The sequence below is a fragment of the Streptopelia decaocto genome (genome assembly GCF_964273445.1).
Source record: "Streptopelia decaocto genome assembly, chromosome: 1".
NCBI lineage: Eukaryota > Metazoa > Chordata > Aves > Columbiformes > Columbidae > Streptopelia > Streptopelia decaocto.
Genome location: NC_138663.1, coordinates 22,025,323 through 22,051,132, shown reverse-complemented (window position 1 = coordinate 22,051,132; position 25,810 = coordinate 22,025,323). Strand labels below are relative to the sequence as shown.

The following is a 25,810-nucleotide window of genomic DNA, read 5'->3' as shown; positions in this document are numbered from 1 at the left end:
CTCAGCTCTAAAAGGCAGATCCCTTGGATGGCTTTGCTCAGCCCAGCTGTGCCACTTCTGCTGGGGTCACTGCACAAAGGGTGATGGCCAACCTGCGTCAGCCTCACTCTGCACTGGTGCAGAGCTGCAGGTTGGTGGATGAACTTGCTCGTCCCTGCAGCGGCAATCCCACCTTCTGAGGGGGGAGGCATTCTCTCACGCTGTTTGTGGACCTCACCTACCTCGGCACTTTCCGCCTCTGCTCCTGCTGCCGGCGACTCCTCGGCCCCTTCAGCGGCGAGCCCAGCCCCCTCTTCCACCTCCTCCCGCTCCTCCTCGGCCTCAAAGAGTTCCTCCCGGTGGTCAATGAGGAACTCTACCAGCTGGGTGACCTGCACACAGCAAACCATTGGTTTCCAAGGCGCTGGCTGCAAATGGCTCCAACAGCCCTTCCCACTCCTCATCCTGCCTTGCGCACAGAAAGCTGCAGCTGTGCGGCTGCTCTTCCCAGCAGCTCCCCTGCCAGCACTGGCTGAAGACAGGAGGCAGCCAGGAACCTCTGAAGAGCAAAGCTGGAAGGCTGCAGCGGGCTGGGAAACGCAGCGTACCTTGGCTGTCACCTGCACCAGCATGTCCAGAGGGAGCGTGTCCTCCTCTGGTGGGCCGAGGAGGTTGGGCCCCACGCAGATGGCCAGGTTGCTGGCTGACATCTTGCTGACGGTGGCGTTGCTGCTGATGTTCTGCAGCAGCCGCAGCAAGGTGTTGAGGAGGAGGAGGTTGGCCTCGGGTAACTTGCGGGCCACCCTGCGGGAACAGGAACGCAACGTTCAGAGATGAAGTAGGTGTTGTCAAGACAGGTGTCCCATGCTGATGTCAGCCAAGCCCACCCCAGGGAAGTCTCCTTGGCCAAGCCGGCTCTACAGCCGAGGCGCTGCCTTCCCTGAGATATTGCCCCCTCCCTCCCTGCCTGCCCTTCTGGCCAGAGTCCCTTTGCACAAGGAGCCAGCCCCAACGCCTGCATCTTTTTCAGGCAGGCTGTCTCTTTGCAGGCAAGTGCCGGGCTCTGCCAGTCCCTGCGCAGCAGCCAGGCTGCTGGCCACACTTACTCTTTCAGCCCCAGCAGCCTCTCCTCCCTGCTGCTCTTCTGCAGGGCGGCCATCCACTGCTGGTAGAGCTCCGCCACCAGGAGCTTGGAGGGGATCTTGCGCAGGAAGTCCTGCAATGCCAAGGGCTGCGCGTCAGGCTGTGGGCGCTGCTGCCGGGAGCACGGGCAGCATCCCCAGCACGCTGGGTGCCGAGCAGCTCCTGGCTTTGGGCTCCTGCTCGGGCAGCTGCCCGTCAGCAGCGCCAGAACCGGGAGCTGCCGGACTCCAGGTCAGCAGGGCTCACCTTCAAGATGACGGCCAGGACGTGCACCGGCTGGCTGGCCAGGTGGACCTCGGTCCCGCTGTCCAGGGCCTCCCTGATCTCCCGGGAGGCACGCTCGCTGGCCGCCAGCCGGAAGATCCCCTCCGTGGATGGCCCCTGTTCGTGCAGCAGAGCCAGCAGGTCCTGCAGGGCAGAGAGGAGGACGTTGCTGGGCTGGAGACATGCCCTGGGAGAGGCCAGGCTTCCTCAGGGGCAGGAGCGAGTGTGGATGGGGCTGAACAGAGGGCTGGCTGGAGTTGGGTGACGTGGAGAGGAGTGCGCTTTGTCCCCAGGACTCATCTGGGATGCCTGCCATGGGGACAGCGCCTCTCCAGAGGAGCCAGCAGGATGGGGACCCCCTGGCCAGGCTTGCTTACCTGCATGGGCTGGGGCAGCATGCCGTCCTGGCTGCAGAGATCCGCCAGGGGCCGGCCAAAGAGAAGCCCCGTGCGGGCAGAGCCCGAGGGCCCCGGTGCCTCTGCAGCCGCCGAGGTCCCTGGCCGCACAAAGTGCCAGGGCAGCCAGCTCCTCCTCCTGCTGCGGGCGCCACCATCTGCCAAGGAGAAGAGAGCAAAGAGAGGTGGAGCAGAAGCGCCTGGCCAGCGCTCCTGGACCCTGGAGCGCACGGGAGAAGTGTCCTTTGGCAACGAGGGATCCCGAGGGCTCAGGTCTCTCCTGCCGCAGAGTAACGGGGACAGACGTGCCCTGCGGGAAGGGCAGCAGCAGCCCCAGTGCAGCCTGAGTGCCCGTCCACAAGGGGAGGAGGGAAGGGCCATCCTGCCCTAGTCTTCTCCAAACTCACCAGCCAACTGGCCACATCCACCGTTGGGCATGCGTGGGTGCTGGGGCTCAGGCTCAGGCTCGTCCCTGCGGAGCAGACGGCGGCGGGCATGAGAAAATCGGCTGCTGCACGGTCCGGCTGTTCTGGGGTGTCCCCGAGCCGTGCGTGGGGGGAGCCTACCTGGAGCCGCGGCAGCAATTCAGCTGGCCCATCGCCACGGAACCAAGAGCTGCCTCGCGTTGGGCACGCTTGCGGGGCGCGAGGGGGTGGCCAGACGCGTGGAAAAATCTGGCGAAGAGCGCCCCAGTGCCGTCCCAGTGGTGCAGGGCAAGAGCTTGGCTCTTACCCCTGGCACTCCGAGTTGGCACAGAAGCGTTGCCGGGACAGCGCCGGGTCAACACAGCCCAACATTCTGAGCGCAGTGGTGGGGGAGGGGCACTGGGGGCTCTCCCCACTATGCCCATGCCTCTCTCGCCCTGGGAGCCCGGCCCTGGGCACAGCACTTCAGGCCTGGCCTCAGCAGCGCCGAGCAGAGGGGAAGGGTCCCCTCCCTCCAGCTGCTGGCAAGGCTTTGCCCCGTGCAGCCCAGGGCACCACTGGCTGCCGCCTTGGGCCAAGGCCACCTCGCTGGCTCCTGCTCAACTTGCCGTCCACCGGGAGCCCAGGACCTTTTGTGCCACGCTCTTTGCCAGCAGCTTTGCCAAGCTGCTTTGGGTCACAAGTCTGGGTGCACGTGTCCCAGGATCACAGAATCACAGAATCGACTGGGTTGGAAAAGACCTCAGAGATCATCAAGTCCAACGCTTGGTCCAACTCTAGTCCGTTTATTAGATTATGGCACTAAGTGCCATGTCCAATCTGAGTTTAAAAACCTCCAGGGACGGCGAGTCCACCACCTCCCTGGGCAGGCCATTCCAGTGCCTGACCACTCTCTCTGTAAAGAATTTCTTTCTAATATCCAGCCTAAATTTCCCCTGGCAGAGTTTAAGCCCATGCCCCCTTGTCCTATTGCTAACTGCCTGGGAGAAGAGACCAATCGCCACCTGGCTATAACTTCCCTTCAGGTAGTTATAGAGAGGGATGAGGTCACCTCTAAGCCTCCTCTTCTCTAGACTAAACAACCCCAGCTCCCTCAGCCTCTCCCCATAGGTCTTATGTTCAAGTCCCTTCACTAGTCGTGTTGCTCTTCTCTGGACCCGCTCCAGCACTTCAATGTCTTTCCTGAACTGAGGGGCCCAGAACTGAACACAATACGCTTCATGCCCATAGCATTGCCAGACATTTCTCCTCATTTCCTAGGCAAGAACTCACCAGTGCTATCATCCTGGCTAGCTGATTGCTAATAGACACCCACAATGAACCTTCTTTGTTTTCCAGCCCCTAATCCTCACTCACAGGCTCTCAACAACAACAGGCTCTCAACCGTAAGGGCTGCCAAGTCAAACCTCTCCCTTACATACCCTGCGACTCCCCCAACCTCACCTGCCCTGTCTGTCCCTCCTCAACAGCCCGAGCTCTCATGCTCTCTTACCATTCTGCACCAGGGACAGGAAAGCTTGTGTGCAGGACTTCCAGCTTCACAAGAGAGCATGGTCGCCTGAAGTATGACGTATATATGGCATTGGCATGGAAGCGTGAGCAATTACTTACAAAAAATAGATGTTTTTCCTCAGTCTGGTGACACACAACAGCTGACAGCACATGAGCTTTTCATAAGGATCTCTCCAAGCCCTTCCGTTTCTCCCCGGATATTCCAAAGGTACCTGAGTCACATTTGGACAGGGACAGCCATAGCCCGCTCCATGAGGCTCTGCAAACAAAACATCGCTCTTTCCCGTGGAAAGTGCCAGCTGACTCCTGGAAATCTAGGCTGGGAACTCCACTAGCCACCTTTGACATACGATAGAATAGAGAGTCAAGGAGTGATCAGTGAGACTCGTTCACCTTTCAATAGTCCTATATGGCCTGTGCCAAAGCCTTATAGAGAATGGAGACTGACTGTAGATTATCATGGCCTAAAAAAAGTTACGCCACCATTAAGTGCTGCTGTGTGAGACATGTTTGAACTGCAATATGAACTGGAGTGAAAGGCAGCCAAATGGTACGCCACAATTAACACCGCTAATGCAGTTTTCTCGGTTCCTTTAGCAGCGGAATGCAGGCCACAGTTTGCCTTTACCTGGAGGACTATCCAGTACCTCTGGAAAAAACTGCCCGAGGGATGGAAACACAGTCTTACTATCTGCCATGGACTGATCCAGACTGCACTGGAACAAGGTAAAACTCCAGAACACCTGCAATACATTGATGACATCATCGTATGGGGTGATACAGCAGCAGAAATCTTCAAAGAAGGTGAGAGAATAATTCGACTTCTTTTGAAAGCTGGTTTTGCCATCAAGAGAGGTAAGGTCAAGGGAGCTGCCCAAGAGATTCAGTTTCTGGGAGTTAAATGGCAAGATGGGTGTTGCCAGATTCTGAGAGAGGTGATTACCAAAATAGCAGCTATGTCCCCACCAACTAGCAAAAAGGAAACACGAGCCTTTTTAGGTGTTGTGAGGTTCTGGAAAATGCATATTTCAGATTACAGCCAGATTGTGCACCTCCTTTATCAAGTGACTCGAAAGAAATGTGATTTTCAATGGGGCCCTGAGCAACAACAAGCCTTTGAACAAATTAAACAAGAGACTGTTCATGCAGTAGCTCTTGGGCCAGTCTGGACAGGACAATGTATTAAGAATGTGCTCTATACTGCAGCTGGGGACAATGGTCCTACCTGGAGCCTCTGGCAAAGGCACCAGGTGAGACTCGAGGTCAGCCTCTAGGATTTTGGAGTAGAGGACATAAAGACTCAGAGGCCAATTATACCCCAACTGAGAAAGAGATACTGGCAGCATATGAAGGAGTTTGAGCTGCTTCAGAAGTGATTGGTACTGAAACACAGCTCCTCATGGCGCCCCGATTACCAGTACCAGGCTGGATGTTCAAGGGTAAGGTTTCTACCGCGCATCATGCAACTGAAGCTACATGGAGCAAGTGGATTGCATTAGTCACAGAGCAGGCTCAAATAGGGAAACTGCCCAGGGATCTTAGAAATTATCACAGACTGGCCAGAAGGCAAAGATTTTGGAGTGTCACCTGAAGAAGAGGAGGTGATGTGTGCTGAGGAAGCCCCACCATCTAATGATTTACCAGAGACTGAAAAGCAGCATGCCCTGTTCATTGGTGGATCCTGTTGTCTTGTAGGAAAACATCGAAAGTGGAAATCTGCTGTATGGAGTCCTACACGACAAGTCACAGAGACTGATGAGGGACAAGGTGAATCAAGCCAGTTTGCAGAGGTAAAAGCCATACAGTTGGCATTGGACATTGCTGAAAGAGAAAAGTGGCCAGTACTTTATCTCTACACTGACTCATGGATGGTGGCAAATGCCTTGTAGGGGTGGTTAAAGCAGTGGAAGCAAAATAACCAGCAGTGCAGAGGCAAGCCTATTTGGGCTGCCCCATTGTGGCAGCTCTGCTAGAGAACCTGACTGTAGAAGTACGGCATGTAAGCCTCCCCATGGCAGCACGCAGGCCTCTGTCCCGCACCGTGACACCATATGTGAAATGCAGTGATTCGTTCTGACCTGCCACCATCTGGCCATCAGCACTTGGCATGGCAAGGAACTGTCACAGAGCTGTCATGGCAGAAGGGGAAGGGGTGTGCAGTGTCCTCATCAGTTTTGTGACCTCCCCCTGTCCATGGGCAGCCCCAGCACAGCCTGATGCACAGTTTAATGTAGCACTCCTTCCCATATAGGAAATGAAAGTTCATGAGAAGTCAATGTATATACAGAAGAAGCCCAGACCTTATCTCTTCCTTATGCCTTCACACCTCATCAGAGCATGGTCACACTGCTCTCCCCTGTGCACACACAGACCTGGTCAGCCTGTAAAACAGGAACTAACAGACAAGAATGCGGCTGACAAGGGAGCTGCCTCTTCCTCATGTGCCTCCGCAGACCGAGCAAAGATGGATGAGCTGCTTCTGCCGTGGGAGGAGCAGCTGTCAGGGCTTGCTTTGTGGGAGGCTTCTGGAGACCTGCAACCTACCTAGCTTTGAAACAACTCATGCACTGTACTGCAACCTCTGTGTTTTCTAATATCTCCCTCATTATGTGGAGCAGAACATCATCGATGTAGTATCCAATAAGACAAGGTAATCACGCACAATCTGAGAGTCATGACTGCAATACGAACACCTGATAGAAGCTCACAGAAGACAGGAAATTGAGAGCAACTGTAAATATCAACAAGGCAGAAAATTAAATCCTGTGGAAATTACATTATTAGAAGCCTGGGCAGATATGGATAGACTCAACTTCCAGTAATCATGGCTCCAGTTAGCAAGAAATAATCTAATATTTGCTGAGTGGGTGAGGGCCAGAGACCAAAACACCTCCAGAGACCAAGTAAAATAAAAGTCAGCAAGTAGGAATATTTGCTTTGTTTTGTCACTGGAATACATTTGGGTCTGCTTACTTGCAGGGGGGGCGGGGTGAAGGGGGAACTACAGGGATGGGAATATTTCTTCTTGGCTTGGTGTAGGGTGATCAGACTGTTATTCTGATTTTAAAACTCAGAATGGCGCTGCAGAGAAAAATGAGATATGTGAATGTATTGCTGAATTGCTCATGCTTACCATTTCCTTCAAATACTCTGCCCTCTGCACAGAAGTTCAAGTGGGACCAAGGAGCGGTCTGGAGAGGGCTGGAGATGTCTTTTGCACTAGAGCAGAGTAGAAGTGAGAACTAGGCTATGGCTTTAGAGTGCTTAGTACCTGTTGAGTGGGTGGCTGCAGATAAATGGCTATAGTACCATTCATACATTCTTAATTTGAAATGCAGTGAGCAAATGCCAGAGTTGCTGGCACTGTTCACTCTGGCAGTCCTAGCACGGAATTCCTGTCATGCAATATGGGCTGAGGTTTAGGAGCTGGGACTTGAACCATCTGGTGTTTGGAGCATCCTTAAAACTTGCCTTCAGGCTCATCATGCTCACAACTATACAAGTGTCTGTGTTCTGCACACTCACAGTGATGTCCTGTCATGAACTGAGCATCCATTTGTCAATTCCATGGTCTTGGAATTGACACAGGGTTCTGAAAAGAGAGGATTTACAGGAATTCACACTGACTCAAAGGCAGGTGCAGAGCAATCTCCATACAATGAATGTATGCAAGCAAGCTACATACAAGTTATTTAGAGGGGCTCAAGGAAGCATTAGAAATTAAGGAAGGAAACAATACACAACAAAATATACCGGTAACATTGCAGTAGTGCTGCAACGATTGCACGAGTCATTGAGATATTGTATAAAGCACACTTAAAAAAAAAAAAGTAAAAAAATCAGAGTACATTTTATGTCAGTTGGTTCATGTGTTTTGGGAATTTAAAATATTCAAGATTTTTCTTCTGTTATTCTGAGAGGTCGAGTCTTCATCGATGAAAGCGGAGGTGTTCAAATGATTTGAATGCATGCGGGAGTTAATGCTTCAAGGGGCAATTCTCGGCACCAGGGGACTCCGAGTAAACCCGAGCGGTCCGGCCGGGTTGTCAGTGCAGAAGAACCGCCGCTGGTCCGCGGGTCCGGGGGCGATGCCTCGGCTCACACCCGCTGTCGCTGTACCCCGAGCAAGGGGGGTCTTGCGGGCCGAGGAGGAGCTTCAGGTGGCCGTGGCAAAATAAGAGCGGTGTCAGCGGGGCTTTAAAACGCCTGCTGGACGTCGGGTGAGGGGCAGCGGTGCCGGCTCCTCCCGTACGCTCCGGCGGGCGTGGCTGATGCGGTGGCAGTAGCCGCTCCAGCCGCCATCGCCCCGCCAGCGATGCCGGCCGCTCCGGGGCGGGCTCGGCGCTTCGCCACACCCCACACGCCCCCCGGGAACACACCGGCGGCCGGCCCGGGGCTCCTGGGCCTGTGCGCTGGGAGCACCTCACCCCCGCCCGGGCTCCCCCCGGCAGCTGCCCCCACCCCCTCGGCCTCCCGCCTTCTCCTCCCCTTCCCCTCCCGGTCCCTCCTCCCCGCCGGCGCCCGCCGTGCCCGCCTCGCTCCCCGCGTCGGCTGAGGGGCGGCTGCCGCTGCTGCTGCCGGCGGCGGCTCCGGGAAGATGTCCGAGCGCGGCGGCTTCTACCGGCAGGAGCTGAACAAGACGGTGTGGGAGGTGCCCCAGCGCTACCAGAACCTCACCCCCGTGGGCTCCGGCGCCTACGGTTCCGTCTGGTAGGTGCGGGGCCGGGAGCCAGCAGGTGCTGCCGGCCGGCAGCGGGAGGAGCCCGGCGCCGCCCGGCGGGGACAGACAATGCCGGGGAGGCGGGAGCGCCGGGGGTCGTGTGCGCCGGTCGGGGGTGCCGTGCGGCGGGGTCGGCCCCGAGCGTGCCAGGGCGGGGGCGTGTCCGCCGGGCTGTGCGGCGGGCGCTGGGGGGTCTCCCCGCGGCTGGCGGCCCCACGGGGCCGGGCATGCCTCGCTGTAACCCGGACAACCGCGCCCGCCGCCGCCGGAGGGCGGCCCCTGCCGGCCTTCCCGCCGCTGCCCGCTCGGGCCGCCGCCCCCCGCCTTACGGAGAGGCTGTGCAGGACCGCCGGCTGCCCGCCGGGCCCCATGGCCGCGCCGCTGCCGCCCCTTCTCCGCAGCGCCGGTTAAGCCGACCGGCCGCCGCGGGGCCACTCGCCGGTTGTCGCCGCAAGTTGCCCCGCAGCCGAGAATCTTGCACAGTCACGGCGTGTCCGAGCGGGACGGACCGGGAGGCAGCGGCGGGCGCGGCTGCCGGAGCTCTCCCTGCTGCCGGCCCAGGAGGGTTCCCCGGGGGCCGCGGACCTGCCTGCTCCGGCCCTGGGCCGTGATGGGGACAGAGCGGCTAGCGGGGCTGACCCGGGGCCCGGGACACCCACGGCCAGAACCCCCTGAAGCGGGGCAGAGCGGGCTGAGGGGCTGCACCTGGCCGTTTGGGGTTGGCCAATGACGGGAGATTGCCACCCAAGGGCTTCACCATCTTAGGGCTGTGTAAGGGTTTATCACATCACGTTTCCCTTTCTATGATAATTACTATATCAGGTTTGCACTTTCGGGAACTCCCAGTGCAGATAGCGCTATTGTTGTTGTATTTGATGCGTGCTTAACTGTGCTTATAAAAGCTTTGAATCAATTTTTTGAAATAATAGTGGTTAAAGGGTTTCTGGAAAAGAATTGTGTTTTTTTTGTAAGCTAGGTAAGTGGAATTATGTAAAAACAATCCATAATGGGTCTTTAAGTGTACTGCACAAAAAAACTTTTTGCTGTGGACTGAACTTGTGCAATAGTTGTCACTTCTTTTCACAGTCAGACACTGGAGAACATTTATGGAGTTTCTTATTTGTTGCTTCCTCCCCTAGCTCTGTGACATACTTCTATTACATGTAAACTAGAAATAAGGATTTTAAAAAAACTCCAACAATCAGCAGAAACAGAATTAGTGTGAAGTATCTCTGAATTATCTTTTTTTATTTTTTCAGGCTTATGCTTGAACCAGGGAAATCTAGGCAGATTCTGTGAGTGGTACCTGCCGTTGTAGTTCAGCCTGTAGTTCTGTGACTATCTGACATGAATAGCTGCACGAGGATCTAGTTTATTTAGACCATAAAATCTTGGTTTACTTTCTTCTCTTTTACAAACTAGGAGCTGGATATACAGTAGGACAGTAACTATTGTCGTTTTCCAACTGGACCTGCATTTCTGGTTATCTTCCCTGTTCATGCTGACATAGTTTTAGCGGGAAGACCTACGCTGCTGAATTTTGTAATGAGATGTCAAGACTTTTGAGAAATGGCAAAGGAAATGAAAACATGTGGTCATTCACTTGCAGCACAGCTGGTGCTTTGTTGTTTTAAACTGTTCGTGTTGTTAATTCATTGTGCTGACTTCTGTCTGCAAAGCCAAGGAATTCCTATTATTTTGTCAATGGAGAAGCCTGTGAATATATAAGCCTGGGACATTAAATGGAGACTTGGAGATGCTATGGGAGAGGTTTACTCTAAAATATACATTTGAGAACAGAATACAGCAATAAAATATTACTCTATATTAATAGCCTTGTTAACATCGATGAACTATAAAACTGAACAGAAGCTTGAATGTGAGGAAAAGGTTTGCATCTCTCAGAAAAGCCATCTATATTTAGTGTCTTTTGAAATTGATTTTTTTTTTTTTTCCCATCTGTGTGCATGTGCTTTACTCAGGAGACCCACAAGACACAATCATTCCCTTGAGTAATACGTGATATTGCTTTTGTGAATAATTGTACTCCTGTTCAGTAAAATATCTAAAAACATATTTAAGTCTTACAGAAACCACTGGAATTAAACAAATTCTTAAGTGCTTTGCTGAATAGAAGCCAAGGTCCTGAAATCCAAACATTGACTTTAAAATAGGAACAGAGTTGTTGCAACAAATCTTTTTCCACCTCAGTGAAACTCTTCTCTGGTCCTACTCTTTCCTTTTTTACAGTAAATTATCAGTCAAACTGTGCAACTGAAGTGATAACTGGTAATAAGGAACATATTGTAAATATTTGCATTTAAGCTAACTTCTGCTTGCCCTTTTTAGCTTGCAGCTCAAAATCAATAGAAGAGTTCGCGTCACGAAGGCCATGTTTTGACCCAATTTATTGACATTTCGTAAGTCTAATAGAATTCATGTTTGGGTTAGTTTTTCCGTGCAGATGCATCAAATGTGCTACAGACGTAGATATTATCATTTTAAAACTGAATCATTTTTAGAGAGGTATCTATATCAAGCACAGTGCTTTCCAGAATGTTTTTCTTTTTCTTTTTTTTTAATTTAGATGTGGAATACATCTAAAAGGCAAACCTTCCTTAGAATGAAGAGGTCAGCTGCTTTTCTCACTTTTTTAATGACACATCATAAAGAACACTCTGTCTTAGATATCCTCAGAAGAACTCAGTCACGCTGCCCACTGGAGTTGCACTTCAGTACTCTGCAATGGATAAAGAACCGGCTGGATGGCCAGGCCCAAAGAGTTGTGGTGAATGGAGCCAAATCCAGTTGGCAGCTGGTCACAAGTGGTGTTCCCCAGTGCTCAGTACTGGGGCCAGTTTTGTTTAATCTCTTTATCAATTGTCTGGATGAGGGGATTGAGTGCACCCTTGGTGAGTTTGCAGATGACACCAAGCTGGGTGGGAGTGTTGATCTGCTGGAGAGTAGGAAGGCCATACAGAGGGATCTGGACTGGCTGGATTGTTGGGATGAGGCCAATTGTATGAGGTTCAACAAGGCCAAGTGCTGGGTCCTGCACTTGAGTCACAACAACCCCAGGCAGGGCTACAGGCTCAGGGAAGAGTGGCTGGAAAGCTGCCTGGCAGAGAAGGATCTGGGGGTGTTGATTGACAGCCAGGTGAATACAAGCCAGCAGTGTGCCCAGGTGGCCAAAAAGGCCAACAGCATCCTGGTTTGTATCAGCAATAGTGGGGCCAGCAGGACTAGAGAAGTGATTGTGCTCCTGTACTCGACACTGCTGAGGCTGCGCCTTGAATCTTGTGTTCAGTTTTGGGCTTCTCATCATAAGAAGGACATCGAAATATTAGAGATAGTGCAGAGGAGGGTGATGAAACTGGTGAGGGGTCTGGAGCACATGTCTCAAGAGGAGCAGGTGAGGGAGCTGGGGCTGTTTAGCCTGGAGAAAGGAAGCTGAGGGGAGACCTTATCACTGTCTACAACTACCTGAAATGAGATTGTAGCGAGGTGACTGTTGGTTTCTTCTCCCAAGTAGCAAGTGACAGGATGAGAGGAAATGGCCTCAAGTTGCACCAGGGGAGGTTTAGGTTGGATATTAGGAAAAAATTCTTCATGGAGAGGGTTGCCAGGTGTTGGAACAGGCTGCTGGGAGAAGTGGTGGAATCATCATCCCTAGAGGTGTTTAAAAGGCATTTAGATGAGGTTCTTAGGGACATGGTTTAGTGCCAGAGTTAGGTTATGTTTAGACTCGATGATCCTTAGGGTCTTTTCCAACTGAAATGATTCTACATGAACCACAGAGAGAACTGTGAGGTCTTTCCCTCAAGTACCTCACCATTGTAGTACATTTTGTGTTATTCTTCTTGTATTTTAACTCTGCGGAGAGCTTCCTTTTACCTTGGCTCTTTCCTATGGCTGCTCAAGCTGGTGGATGTTCTGTCACTTGCTGCTGTCAGATCTGATCTGATTGGTTTTGTTTTTTTTTTAATTTTTCCCTCCTGTTAAGGAAAAAAATTAAAGCGTAGCGTGTGTGGTAGTTTAATTACGTTTAAAATTATAAACGGGGTCTTCAACAGTGTGCTTTGGTTAATTTTTCTTTTTTCAGGGTTGTTTGCTTATTAGCAAATATCAAATATACATGCACAACTTTTTCTCTTGAAGTTGTTTTCTTTTTGTGTTATCGATCTGCTTATCAAATTGCGTTTTTTTTGTACTGGGTGATTATTTTAACTCTTCCTCAAGAAACTCAGTTAAATTTGAGGTCTTCTTGAGCAATGCATTTTCACAGTGTCTGCTTTCAGAGTTGGACTTACCTCTCACAGAAGTCAAGGAGTTGCTTGGCTCTTATAGATCAGGGACTATCTCTGATAATTGTGAGTTTTAAAACCATTTCTGATTTTAAGTGCAGAATTTAAGCTGATTGCCATTTAAATGGGAAGCAAGCAAACTTACTTTCACAAGGTAATCTTCATCTACAACAATTCGGTTTCAGTTCTAGAGAAAAGAAACAATTCTTGTCTTGTGTCAAACAGAATTTTAAATTATTGTCCCTTGTGACTCTGCCTTTTAGTTAAGAATTTTGGCTGCATTTGTGTCTTTTAAGTGCCCTGGTGACTTTGCTTATGAACTGGACCCTCTGGCCTGAAGCACCTCTGCTCCCCTGCTGGGTTATCTTGATAGGTCCACTATAGTTTGGGACTTGTCCACCTTTTCCTCTGAGAGCTGGCGTTACCACCTGCTTAAGAAAGAGCTTCTTCATCTCTTCTTTTTTTAGAAACTTTTTGTTATACCACAAATTATGTAACATGGATAGATTTGTTTGTTTGTTTGCTGGTTGGTTTTGATTTTGTTTCTTTTTTTAGAGCCTGTATGCCTCTTTTCATGCTGGCTTTTGTAAACTGTCTTCCAACCTATTTAGTCCTGTTTTTGCCTGGGAGGTATGGACTGCCTTCTGCAGCGTGCTGTCTTTGATCTCTCCAACGGGTTATTTCCCATTAGCATATTGCAAGCTCTGTGTTCTGCCTTCTTTGGAAAGAAGAGACCTTTCAAGGTGAATCAAAGTGAGTCCAGAGCTTCTTCCCACCCGGAAACTCCTGCACTGTTTCCTCAGAGGCCATTGGCATCAATAGTACTTCTCTTTTAATGTTAAGAGTGTGCAACACCTGACACCAACTCAGGTGACTTAGCAGGCCTCTTTTTTTTAAAATGTGTTAAGTCAGAGTGTAGTTGCACAGGCCTCAGTTCAAGAAAAGCAGGAAATGAAAGCCTGCCATAAGTCATTTCTGCAATGCAGCATTTCATCCTGCTAACTTTAAGTGCATGCTGATCCATTGAGTTTTTGTCCTGGCTAATTTTGGGTCAAAACAGGGGAAGGTGGGGTGGTGTTTAAGCTTCTATTTTGCTTTGAGGAAGTAGGAGTGGAAAGATAGAAACAGAAGGGTTTCATCATGAAGTTTAACCCCTTCTTTCCGCCATCCACGCCATCCTGTGCTTTTGGTTAGACTGTCCCTCACAAGTGTTTTGTGGGCAGTAGCTTGCAAGACTAGGACATAACATTGCTGATACTGTCCTTTTCACACTGAGGACCTCAAAGGAGATGCTGAGACAACTCAGTTGAGTGTGAGTTTTTTTAAAAGCTGATATAAATTGTCTTTGACTGACAAAAAGAAAAACTCCTTCATCCAAGATGGTACTTGATGACTTTTGGACTTTTTTTTTTTTTTTAAGGGATTTTTTACTTATATTTAGTATCACATCACAACTATGCTTTCAATTATGAGATCAGGTTACTGGAGTTATGATTTGTATCACTGTGACCTTATGTGTTATTTTAAATAGTGAATGCTGAGATAAGATTTTAGACTAGTAGGATAGTAACACACACCTGCTGTATGTAAATACATCTGGAAACTAGGGACTGTATAGATCTATACAGGCTAAAGGCAGAACCCAAGCACATGTAGAGCCAGTTGATCTCAGTGGACTCTTTGGGCTCTTCCTCCTTCAGATTAGGTCTTTTGTTTGCAACGCAAAACAGGGGCTGAAACTTCATCCCACATATGCTCATGGTAATATTTTATTTGAAACATTTCAGACAATATTGTTAAAATACTGCTGTCCAAGATCTGTTAGCAGTTGTCTATTTTTGATATGCATCATTCAGAAGGCAAGTTTTGAAGCCTTTTGTTAGTTTTGCAGATATTTACAATGAGCTGTTCTATGCTTATTCAGACGCTTGAAAACTGAGTGAGAGTCAAAGGCTGATGAGAGACCAGTCAGAGGCAGGACATCTCTTAAGAGTGAGGGTATGTAATAATGATGCTTAGAGGCAGGGCCTTGAAAGTGAGATTGCAATAAGGAGGAGAACTAAAAGGAGTTGTATGGTCATGGTCATCGTTACAGGTTAGGAAGAGGATCTTTGCAGCAGCTTTGCTAGAATGAACGGATGAAAATAAGTGAAGCAACAAAAAATGTTGCAGAGTGTCAAAGATCCTAAGAGGAACATGATGAAATAGCTATTAGGAATGGAGGCACAGTGGGGCTTGCAGCTATAAAACCAAGGGAGGTCAAGAATCCAAGACATTTTGTGAAAGATACATGGAGAAAGGTGGGAGAGTGTTTCTGAGCACTTGCCAGGGAAACATCACTGGAGAGTGCTTTTGTTGAAGTACTAGGATGGAATGCAGATTGCTTGTAATTCCTTTGTCCAGTTTCATTCTGCACATCTTCCAGTTTTTGGAACAGCATAGCTACTGGAAAAGGAAGTGGGATGGTAATTAGAGGAGTCAAAGTTCCTGTTTTGAATTAGAATATCTAAGAATGCTTTTAATGAAGGAGACTGAATCGGGAAGGAGGTGTTTGCGGAGAAGGATGAGAAGGGCTGAGAGTGGCTGTGATGGAAATCTTTAGGTATGATGCTGTCACAAGGCCCGTGGAGTAGTTCCAGAGCAGATGAGAAACATCTGCATGTGTGTGAGGAGGGTGGTAGAGGGAGTTGTAGGAAGGGTGAAGAAACGGCAAGCTCAGGAGGTGGGGAAGACCACTTTGGATTGTGCAGGAGAGAGAGAGGGCATGGGGTGAGCAGGTTGTGGCAGAATGGCAGCAAGGATCATGGAATTACAACCTCTGTGTGGCTGTAGGAATACATTACCAGAATAAAAATCTCTGCAGAAGATCTCCTCCATCCCTACTTCAATATAATTTCTTATAATATGCACCTTCCTGAGCACACGGTACAGCAGTGGTATAGTGAATTGCTTTCCTCTCCTGCCATCAATCATGATTGTGGTTGTAGTTGGTGAGGGGACACAGTCCCTATTCCAGAGCCCTTCAAGTCTTTGTCCTGGGTGCCTTCAATATAGCTTCCCAAGGAGCTGTTTGCAATTTCAGACCCTGTTAGCTAGTTGGTACCAAAAATCCAGTATCTTAGTTCTGTGTATACAGTTGGGGAGAGAGAGGGCATTTCAAAACCTGTGTGTGTCCTGCAAACGAATTGCTACCATGTAATATTTTGGCCATTGTAGACAGAGAAAACAGGAAATGTGAAGGAGAAGTAGGGGAAGAATAGGAAAAGAAGGACAAGAATGTACGTGAGATTTCATCTGTTTAGGTTTATGTATTTGAAAGCACGAGTAATTTTCACATTAAACTTTATAACTACAAGCATTTCTAGCTGCAGCTTTGAAGCCCAAGATTTATAACTACCTGGCAGTCTTTTTTATGAAATGCTGAATAGAATACATTTGTCGTTAGCAGTGTACTGGTTTAGTGGCAGCTGACAGATTTTCTTGTTTACATGCTGACATTTGGCTTATAGGCTATCTAAAATACACGATTATTTTAGTATCCGTGAGTTGGTTGTACGCGCCAGGGAAGCTAACAGCTTATGACCCCAACCCTCTATATGTTTCTCTTACTATTGTGATTTTGAAAGCATCACTCCTACTGATAGAAACTCTACTGCCTGTGACTTCACCTAGAAAAGTGTGACTGCTCCTTTATAAAAGTTATTTGAATATTTATGTCACTGTGGAGACATGAGACAGATCAGAAAATAAAAAATAGCATTTTTATGATCATATTGTTACATTGAAAGAAGACTGGTGATATATTGATGTAAATATATGGATAGCAATTATGTTTTTAGTATTTTTCAGTGGCTGCTTGAAAGTATGTACATATTTATGTTGGTTATGGAATAATTATATTGCATGTGTGAGATTTTGTGCTTTTATATTTAGATCTAGTGATAAATTAATCTGAGATAATTGACACTGATTTTACTGAGGCCAAAACAATTCATGCCAGTGCTCAGCATGGTGTGTTGGAATAATATCCAAGTGATGGGTTGTAATTTTACAATAGAATGACCTGTCGTCATTGAGCAAGGGTTTTTGTTTTTTTTTTCTCTAATGAGGAGATTAACATGTCATTCCAGAGCTGCCCATTACTCATCCTCCCACCTTTTGTCTTGCTACAATCTCATTTTTCTGTATGGTTTCCTGATGCACATGCATGTCCTGATTTGTGTTGGTTAGTAAACAAACACACTCTGTACCTTAAAGGGTGGAAATCACCAAATTGAACTTGCATAAAGTAACAAAACATTTATAAAGAAGAAATAAATGAGCCATTTCCTGACTTTATTTGGCTGATTAACTTAAGCTTACCATGGGTGGCCTTTTTTTCTGCTTTTTCTGTTGTTCTCTTGCTGCACTGCCAATAGCTATTATGGTCTATTTTCTGGTACTGGATAGATGCTGTGTCTGCTTTTTTTTTTCAATACTATTCTATATCCCAATAAAAAGTAGCTCTATATATTCTTTTAAAAAGTTATATTTTTAAAAAGAGCAGCAAGATCCTGGAGAAGACCCAGAAGACAAAGCTGACAAACAAAGCCTTGCAAACAAAACCCAAAATCCGTGTTTTTCATGTGATGACTTTCAGTCACTTTCATTATATTTATGAGAAATGTAAAAAGGGTGTCCCCCTTTCCTGTCTTACTGGCTGACGTGTGGTGCAGTAAGCGCTGCTTACCTCAGTGATGAGGTTCTCTGTGTTGACCCCTCTGCCCCTCCTTCCCCTCATCACTTGCTCACATACGCGCTTGTGCTGCTGTTACTTGTTTTTGTCAGAAATTCAGGATTTTACAGATTAAGGGTGCATTTGTGTACAAGGAGGTTCATGTCTCCTGTAATGAAAGGAGTCGGTACCTGAAAGGATGCTGAGGTCTCTGGATAAGAGCTCAAAGTTGTGACTGCACTAAATATGTGGCAGAAATTCTGTGCGCTTTGTACTTTGTTTTCTGGATGTTACCTTCTTTCTTACCAAAATCAGTAAAGCTCTCTCCATGTGAATCTGTGTTTTGAACATGAATTGCCTTTCCACCCCACCTTTTTTTTTTTCCTCTTAACACTTACATGTTATGGGGAATCTTCATGTGTTCTGAAGGAATATGACCCAGTGAAGTAAGGAAAGAAACCTTTGTTAAACTGCAGTGAAAGAAATAGATGCCTAGAATAATAGGGGGAAAGCCCAGACCCAGTGTCATTGTCACATGTGGCAAAGTTAAGGATCTGCTGTGTATAGTATTTTCTCCAAGTTTGGTATAGTGTGTCCAACCAGTAAATGGGGAGTTCACTACAGACACAAGATGGGCACCATGTACAACCAGCTTCGGTCTTGCCTTCATTCTGCATCAGCTAGAACTGAGCTGGCCCCAGGAATGGAAAGAACTCAGTAGAGCAAACAGTGCCCTCAAGCTGAGCTTTTTCTGGGCATTTTTGGGTAGTACTGTACCTAGCTAAGAAGGCTTCTCTGAGCCCAAAGCATTAGGAAGCTCAGCGGCCGGCTGTATTCCAAGGGTACCAACTGATCCCAGGAGCAGTCCTGCCTGTATTGGATACTGGTGTTTACTGAATGGGATCCACACTGGCTCCAGGAGTGGTTTGTTGGACTGGGCTCCTGCAAGCAGCCCTGCAGCTGCTGGAGCAAACCTGACCCTGGGGGCTGAGGAACTGTGGCTGAATAGTGTTCTCCGAAACCCAAAAGCCCTGAAGAATCTGAGCAAGGCTGCACACGTGAACGGCTTGTCTGTCCAGTATTACTGCTTTGCAGCCACAGGATAAATTGTCCATGAATACCAGGGAAATGACTGTATGGGTTTACTAAAAATCCATGCCCCATCAAAAGTCCTGAAGTTAGCATGAAGCTGTTAAAATCCTGTGCTTTTTCCTTCTGAGTTTTTTGACTACATTAGCTTACGATGTTCATACTTCCCTCTGAAACTTTAAGAACTGGAAAAATGTGCATATAAATAGAGATTAATATTTAATCTACTGAAACTTCAATAGAATTATTAAATACAGGAGTTGACAACACTGAAAAGTTAGGTCTAATTTAAGCAATGGTTGAAAAATCACACTAAGTAAAGGTCTCTAATCTGTGTGAAAATGATGCCTTCCCTCTAAGCAGGATAATAGCTTTTTATCCTTGATCTTGGAAAGGACAGAAAGTAAAAAAAAACATGTCATAACTGCAAAGGGTTCTGGGTCAAGAATGATCATATCTGAAAAAGCTGTTACTAAGATTGTTACTAAGTTGTTTCTTGTAAAATAAGAAAAAAATAGTAATAATTGTGTTTCTTTTTAGATTATGGTAGAAACTCTGTCTAAAGTGGTATACACATATGGTACTGAGGCATGTGAACATGTTGCTTTAAATGTAAGAAATATGGTGTGCAGTTAAAAGTCACTTATTGTCACTGCCTACATCAAATTAAATGCTAACAGTAAATAGTAGATTAGAGATGGGAGTTGATAGCCCTTTATAACTATCAAAGTTTATCTCTATCATACTATTCTGTCCAGCCACATGACGTAACACAATAATCAGAGGTAAGGCACTTCAGAATAAGTAGTTTCAAAGACAATCAGGAAAGAGTAGACCAGTCATTGGAAGGATTATTTGTTTCCAGCTGTGAGCATAAACTAGGTATAAACACAAGTGGTTTGCCAAAGCTGAAGCCCATGCTCCAAACCACCACAGCAGCAGAAAATAACTGCAAAAAGAAAAGGTGCTGTAGGTTGCTGGCAGTTGCTGGTGAGGCAACGCAAACACCAGGAGACAGGCAGAAAAACGCTCTCCATCTAGACGCAGAGGCGGGGAGGGTGCGAGTCGAGTGCTATGCAGGGTAAGGGGAGGTGAGGGCCCCTGCCCCTTTTCTTACCCATTAATAAAACTAGTTAACGCGTGTCGTGAGCTTTGGGGTGTTTTTGAGAAGCCGTGAAAGGCTGGTCACAGGCCTCCAAGGAAGGGTTTGCAGGTGCCAAGCAGAGGTGGGTCCATAGAGTCATCGTGACTGGGGCTGGGGAGGTCCTGTCCAGGGACTAGTCTGAAACCTGAACACTCTGAGAAACTATGCAGAAAGGAAAGCAGTTCATCCTGTCACCTAACAGTTTACTCAGGGGAGGATGAGGGATTCAGGGGACGACCCAGATTGCAGCTATGATGATATAACAGCATGAGGGGAGACCGAGTCTAAAATAAGAAGCTCTAGTTTACCCTAGCAGGAATGCAGGCAGTGGCTTGTGAAACGGGATCACAGAGGTAGTAGCAGAGATCACAGATGCAAGTCATCCTTGAACCTCACAAACAAGGGAGTTCAAACAACATCAAATCTATATTTTTGAATGCTTCACTGTTAATAACTTCAATTATGATGATGGTAAACAGGCAGGGAAAGAGCTGAAGGCATTAGCTCTAATTATCATTTGGTACAGTTTCTTGACTGCAGAGTAACTAATTTAAACCAAGTCAGTCCCTGGCCTGTACAGCTTCAATTAATGATTTCCCATTGGGGCTCCCAGGACGTAAGTTGCCATTTGTTTTCTCCTTTCCCCCCCCCACCCCTCCCTCCTTATGTGCTTCCATCCTGGGTCTAAAAAGCTGCTGTCATAAGAATTACTGAAGTTAAACAAAACAGTGCTTTATGCCATCTGAAAGCTTTGCAGCCTTGGGTCATATGGAGGCTAAAAAGCAATCCATCTTAAAGATCAGCAGTTTTTAAACACTGAAAGCCATGTTTGACCTTAGAATTGGGAGGAGAGGGATGTTTATCATGATAACAGGATTTAAAACTTAATTCGTCCTAGCCTTGTATAATGTGCACGGTATTTCACAAACTGGTACAAATATCAGTGGGAAGCCTTGTGAATTACCAGAAGAGCTGAGATGTTAAGCACAGACTGCTGTTTTCAGCAATGTTATTTATTTATCTGGATAAACATTTCCTTTTTTACTGGAAAAAAGTTGGAAAGGACGTAGAGAATACGTATTTGTGAGACTTGGCGGTGTTTTCCAGTGGCTTCATCAGCCAGGATTACCCACAGGGTAATTATATCTGATCTTTGTTACATTAACAGCTAAGCATCAGCTTCCTTTTTATTTCCTCAGATTTTCTTGTGCAACCGTCACGTTGCGCCTGTGGCCAGTCATGTGGAATTCAAGATGTCTCTGTTGTCAGTTCTTCACACACTGTTCATTCCTTGAGCTGCTCCACATATTTCAGCACCACTGTGCCATCACATGCTGAATAATTGTGTCCGTACCCTACTGTCAGAACATGTTATCTCTGTCACATCCCTTCCTCTCACCCTTCAGAATGCCACCAGGCTTCTTCTCCTTCCTGTGCTTGCTTCTGCTCAGGGAATGCCCTTCCTGAGGGGCTCAGCAAAGCCACAACCCTCTACACCTCTAAAACTTCCCTGAAGATGCAGGTCTGTGGTGCTTGCAAGAAACCAGCTAAGTAATCTGCTCATCTTATTTCATTTATCTCATGAGTGACTCGCCCTTTCCACGGTGCCTGCAAGAAATTTTTTGCTCCAATCTACTTCCTCTTACTCTGTTTTTATCTGTTGCTGGGTGTGCCCTGTGTTGGCCTTGGCAGAGGTTGGGTGAATTCTAGGATAATTTCTAATTCCACTCTGTTCTTCCTGCCCATTTGTTGCTTGTAACCTTTGTTACTTCTAATTAGAAACACCACCTTGTCCTCCAGCTGCCTGCAGATAAAGAGGCTTTGCTCTTCACCCAGCTCTTCACAACTTTACCAGAGCATCAGCTATGTGTATGAGTCCACCTGCTTGGAGCTGATTATAGGATTGGTGTATTAGTTTGGGAGCTCTACAGGGAAGATCAATGTTTTCTTCTCTCTAGGGGTTGTCTCCTACCACAACTTGCAGAGGAGGTAATAGTATTTGGTGTGACTATGGACTGTTGTGATCATATGTTGTACGTTTTTCATGTTATCTAATTTTCAGTGGTTGTAACTCCAAAAGGGTTCTGTAAGATAAATGTGTGAAGGTTCTTGGTTTTCTAATGCTCTCCAGCAAGTGCAAATAGTGCTCTCCTCCAGAGAGAATTTGAAGGTATTTTAATTGAACACAATTTTAACTTAACAATTTCAAGGTTTTCTTCTTTGTAACAGAAGGTAGCAAACTGAATATTTTTATAATTGTAGTGTGTAGTGTCATGAAGTAGTGCATACAAGGATCATTTTTATTCCTGTGTTACATAACAGACAGCATTTATTTGTGGCTTTTTTGATTGTCATGTCTTTCTAATGCACAAAAAGCAGTGGGTCTCCTTTTTATGCCAATGGTGATGTGTGTGTCTTTAGTGTCCTCTTCAGCAGGCTGTATCATCTGTATGAAATCTGTATGAAATTAAGCACATACTGTGTGTGAGCAGGATCTATGGGCTGAAGTGTGAGACACATACCTGTTGTTCACTCGTTACCAGCATCTTCTGAGGAAACGGTGTGGGCTTGGCTACGTCAACATCCTAATTTGATACCAGCTTTGTGGTATTATTGTCTAGCAAGATAATGGTTACATAAGTAATTAATATTGCTAGACATGATGGCAGTGTTCCTCTAATTAGTAAAGACCTATGTTTGTTGAATAAGACCCGGAGTTTGAATCCCCATACTCCCAATGAGCCTTGCCTTGGAGCTGGAGGCAGGAGCTGCACTAGTGGAGGTAATTCTCTGGTTATTTTCCTGCCATATAGGGAAGGGTTACCTGAGGTTGAGTTCAGAACATTATCATAAGGGTTAGTAGTTTTCTAGATGGAAAACAAGGGAACTGTCTTTGAATACTCAGAGTTACTGCTGACCAGCTCCCCCAGCTGCAGTCCCTAAGCAGAAGGTGAAAAAGGGCAAAGGAAGGAGTAAGATTCCCCAAAGGGTACAGGTTTCTCCAGTGAACTAGCTGAGATCTTTGAAGTACCACATGCCTTCAACGTGGACTTTTTCTTTTCTTCTTCTAGTTCAGCTTATGATACCAAAACAAGACAGAAGGTGGCAGTGAAAAAGCTCTCAAGACCTTTTCAATCACTTATCCATGCGAGGAGGACCTACCGAGAGCTTCGGTTGCTTAAGCACATGAAGCATGAGAATGTAAGTGGAGAGTGACTTCTTTCCCTTTGGATTTTTATGGCAAAAGTTTGCAATACAGCCTTAGTTTCAATTAGGTACAATCTTTTTTGAAGAGTACAGGATGTTTCAGAAAGAGGGACACAATTTGAAATCACTACATACGAATTCAACTATCGTCTCGATGTTGTCCGTACAGAAGCTGGAAGAAATGTAGAGCATTTATAAAAAAGTTACTAAAACTTGGCAGCTCACTAAACCATTTGTAAATTTTTGTGTAACGTGTTGCCATCATTAAATTTGGTCCATCTTTTTGAAACACCCTGTATGTGCAACTCTCTAACTACCCAAGATACCTAGACCTGGCCATCTTATGTGAAGTGAAATCACTGGACTTCAAAATAGAGACTTTCAGTAAAAAGATGCCTTTTTATTGAAAAGTTATTTAATTTCATCTGGAAGATGCAGCTTTTGAAATCCAAACCAAGTGATCCTACTCTTCTCTAACCAAAGTAATAATAGTGTGTTGCTCACTACTATTGGGTGCTCTTGAAACATCAGTCCTGGAAAAAATATGCCTCAAACCTTTTGCTGAATTTGGATTCTGTTGAGAAATTAAGGGCAGATGCTCTCATTGATATTAACAACAGTGTAATATGCAGATGAAACACAGTAGAACTTCAGGCCGCAAGTAACTGAGCACTATTCAAAGTTTATGTGGCAAACAGTTGATTTCAGTGGGAGTATCCACCTGCTTAAAAGTAACTTGATTAATTTAAGCCTGACTAAAATACAGTGGATTGAAAAGTATCCTGGAGAAAGGATGCTAGAAAAGTTAAACAACAGAGCAAGATAACCCATGAAATTATGCATAATCTTAAGTATAACAAGTGCATAAGCCATGTGTCAGCTTTTCTCAAATGAGACTTTAAAGTCTTCTTGTAATTGCTTTTTGTAATTAATATATTTTTCTGTTGATTGTGGATATAGCTAAAGCTAAACCTGTATAGACCACATATTGTGCCAGTTGCACTAAGTTATCAGGATGACCATATGTCATATTTTTGCAAGTTTCATCCCCAAAATGTTAATCACTGTCAATAGTAATTACATGTTGCTTTACAGATTTCTAAAAATAAAATGTCTATTCCCTCATCTTTCAGGTTATAGGATTGCTAGATGTTTTTACACCTGCAACATCAATAGAAAATTTTAATGAAGTGTAAGTAAAATTTTAAAATCATTCTAAATAATTAGTAAGAAAGTAAGTACCACTTTTTAAAAAAAAAAAAAAAAAAAAGAATGTACTTCTGTAATAGACTTGCAGCTGCAGTTACCTTTGTGTGGAAAAACTCCAATAAATCTTTTTGCAACTTTTCCACGAAAGAGGAGGCAGGAGGATGGGCCTCATTTTTGTACTTTTTTGAATTATGATTAATAAGATTATAGGTGTATGGTAAATGGTTTGATGCTGCATGTAAACTTAAAACTTTTTCAATTCAATTTTGTGTTAGCTGTATATTATTTTTTCACAGCTAGATAGGACAGTTCAGGAATGCAGGAGAGTATTCTGTTGGTTAACTGAGACAACCTAGGACTAACCTAGGACTAAGTGCATTTTGGTGTTACTCAAACATACGATTTATGCTGAGTTCCTCTTGGTTTACATTGTGTATAAGCACTTGGGAAAAAAAAAAAAAAAAAAAAAAGCAGAAAAAATAGTAATTAATATATTTCTGTGTCCAAGGAAATTAGTGGCCAAACCCCTTTGATTCTGGGGCAAAATTACACAAATGAGAACTGGGCATGATAGATTTCATACTTTCATCCCAGCACTATTTTTGGAAGACAGTCAGTGCAAGATTTGGCATAAAACAGAACTTCCAGTGGGGGCAGGGAAGAAAGTTGCACAAAACACAATTATTTCAACCAATTTGGTGTTAGTGGCTGTCATCAGATATTTCGGGGCCTTTCAGGTGCTGCAGTTTTGGTGCCTCAGGCTCCCACTATGATATTGGGTGAGGGTTCCTGCTCATCTCAAAATACAATGCGTTCCCCTCACTGAACTGCTGTAGTGCATCATGGAGAAAAAAGAGATAAAAGCTTTTAATGCACCATAAGGATTTTTCTTTTTCATTATATTAAATCCCATAGCTGTGATTTCATTATTAAAGCTCATCGCTGATTTAAAAGGCATGAACTCCATGTTAGTAGAGAGTGGAAAAGGCACCTACGCGTGAATGTGTAGTTACTCTTCAGATGTGCTGCTTTTAGAAGGATTTACATTCTGCCTCCTTAAATGAGGTGCGTTTCTTTGTTGTCTTCTCTCTGTTTTGTTTTCACAGGTATCTTGTGACAAATTTAATGGGTGCTGACCTAAATAACATTGTGAAGTGCCAGAAGTTAACGGATGATCATATACAGTTTCTCATATATCAGTTACTTCGAGGTCTTAAGGTACTGGCTGAATGCAGGAGTTTTAGAGTCAGCAACCAAAATGTTGTAGTAACAACTGGTTCATTGCAGTGACAGTACTTTAACCCCCTTTTTTTTTTCTCAATGTCCTAAGAGTGTGCAGATAGCAGCAATCATTTCGGAAATTATCAGTTCATTTTTCTAACCAGAAATAAAACGCCAAGCCTGCCAGTGTTTGCACGCGCAATACACATGAACACTCCCCCTGAACTTTAACTTCAGATCAGTGTCTATTAAAGTTATTGAAGGAGAATCAGTTATTATATAGTGTCTCAAGCAAACATGTTCTGTAGCACACAGTGTGTGTTTTAGATACTTCACCTGTCATGAGCAAGTAGTGAAAAAACTTCTGAAGAGGTGAAATTGATAAAGAATGATATGTCAAGTAACTTACATTTCTGCTTTGAAAGACGTGAGCTAGCTTGAAAGCTACCACCCTGATTTTTGTAGAGAGCATCACATGGGTGAG

General features: G+C 46.1%; 1 protein-coding gene across 4 annotated transcripts in view; it reads left to right on the top strand.

Annotated features, from left to right (window-relative positions):
* Positions 1-8,006: 8,006 nt before the first annotated feature.
* The window catches only part of MAPK11 (mitogen-activated protein kinase 11), a 34,168-nt gene continuing 16,364 nt past the window's right edge, over positions 8,007-25,810 (top strand). For 3 of the 4 annotated variants that reach the window (XM_082063419.1, XM_082063417.1, XM_082063416.1), the window contains exons 1-4: positions 8,007-8,428; positions 22,761-22,890; positions 24,030-24,088; positions 25,212-25,323. In XM_082063419.1, the coding sequence (XP_081919545.1) occupies positions 8,316-8,428; positions 22,761-22,890; positions 24,030-24,088; positions 25,212-25,323 (414 nt within the window). In that variant the 5' untranslated portion in view covers positions 8,007-8,315. The remainder of the gene's footprint in view (positions 8,429-22,760; positions 22,891-24,029; positions 24,089-25,211; positions 25,324-25,810) is intronic. The other variant, XM_082063418.1, reaches the window with a different exon arrangement.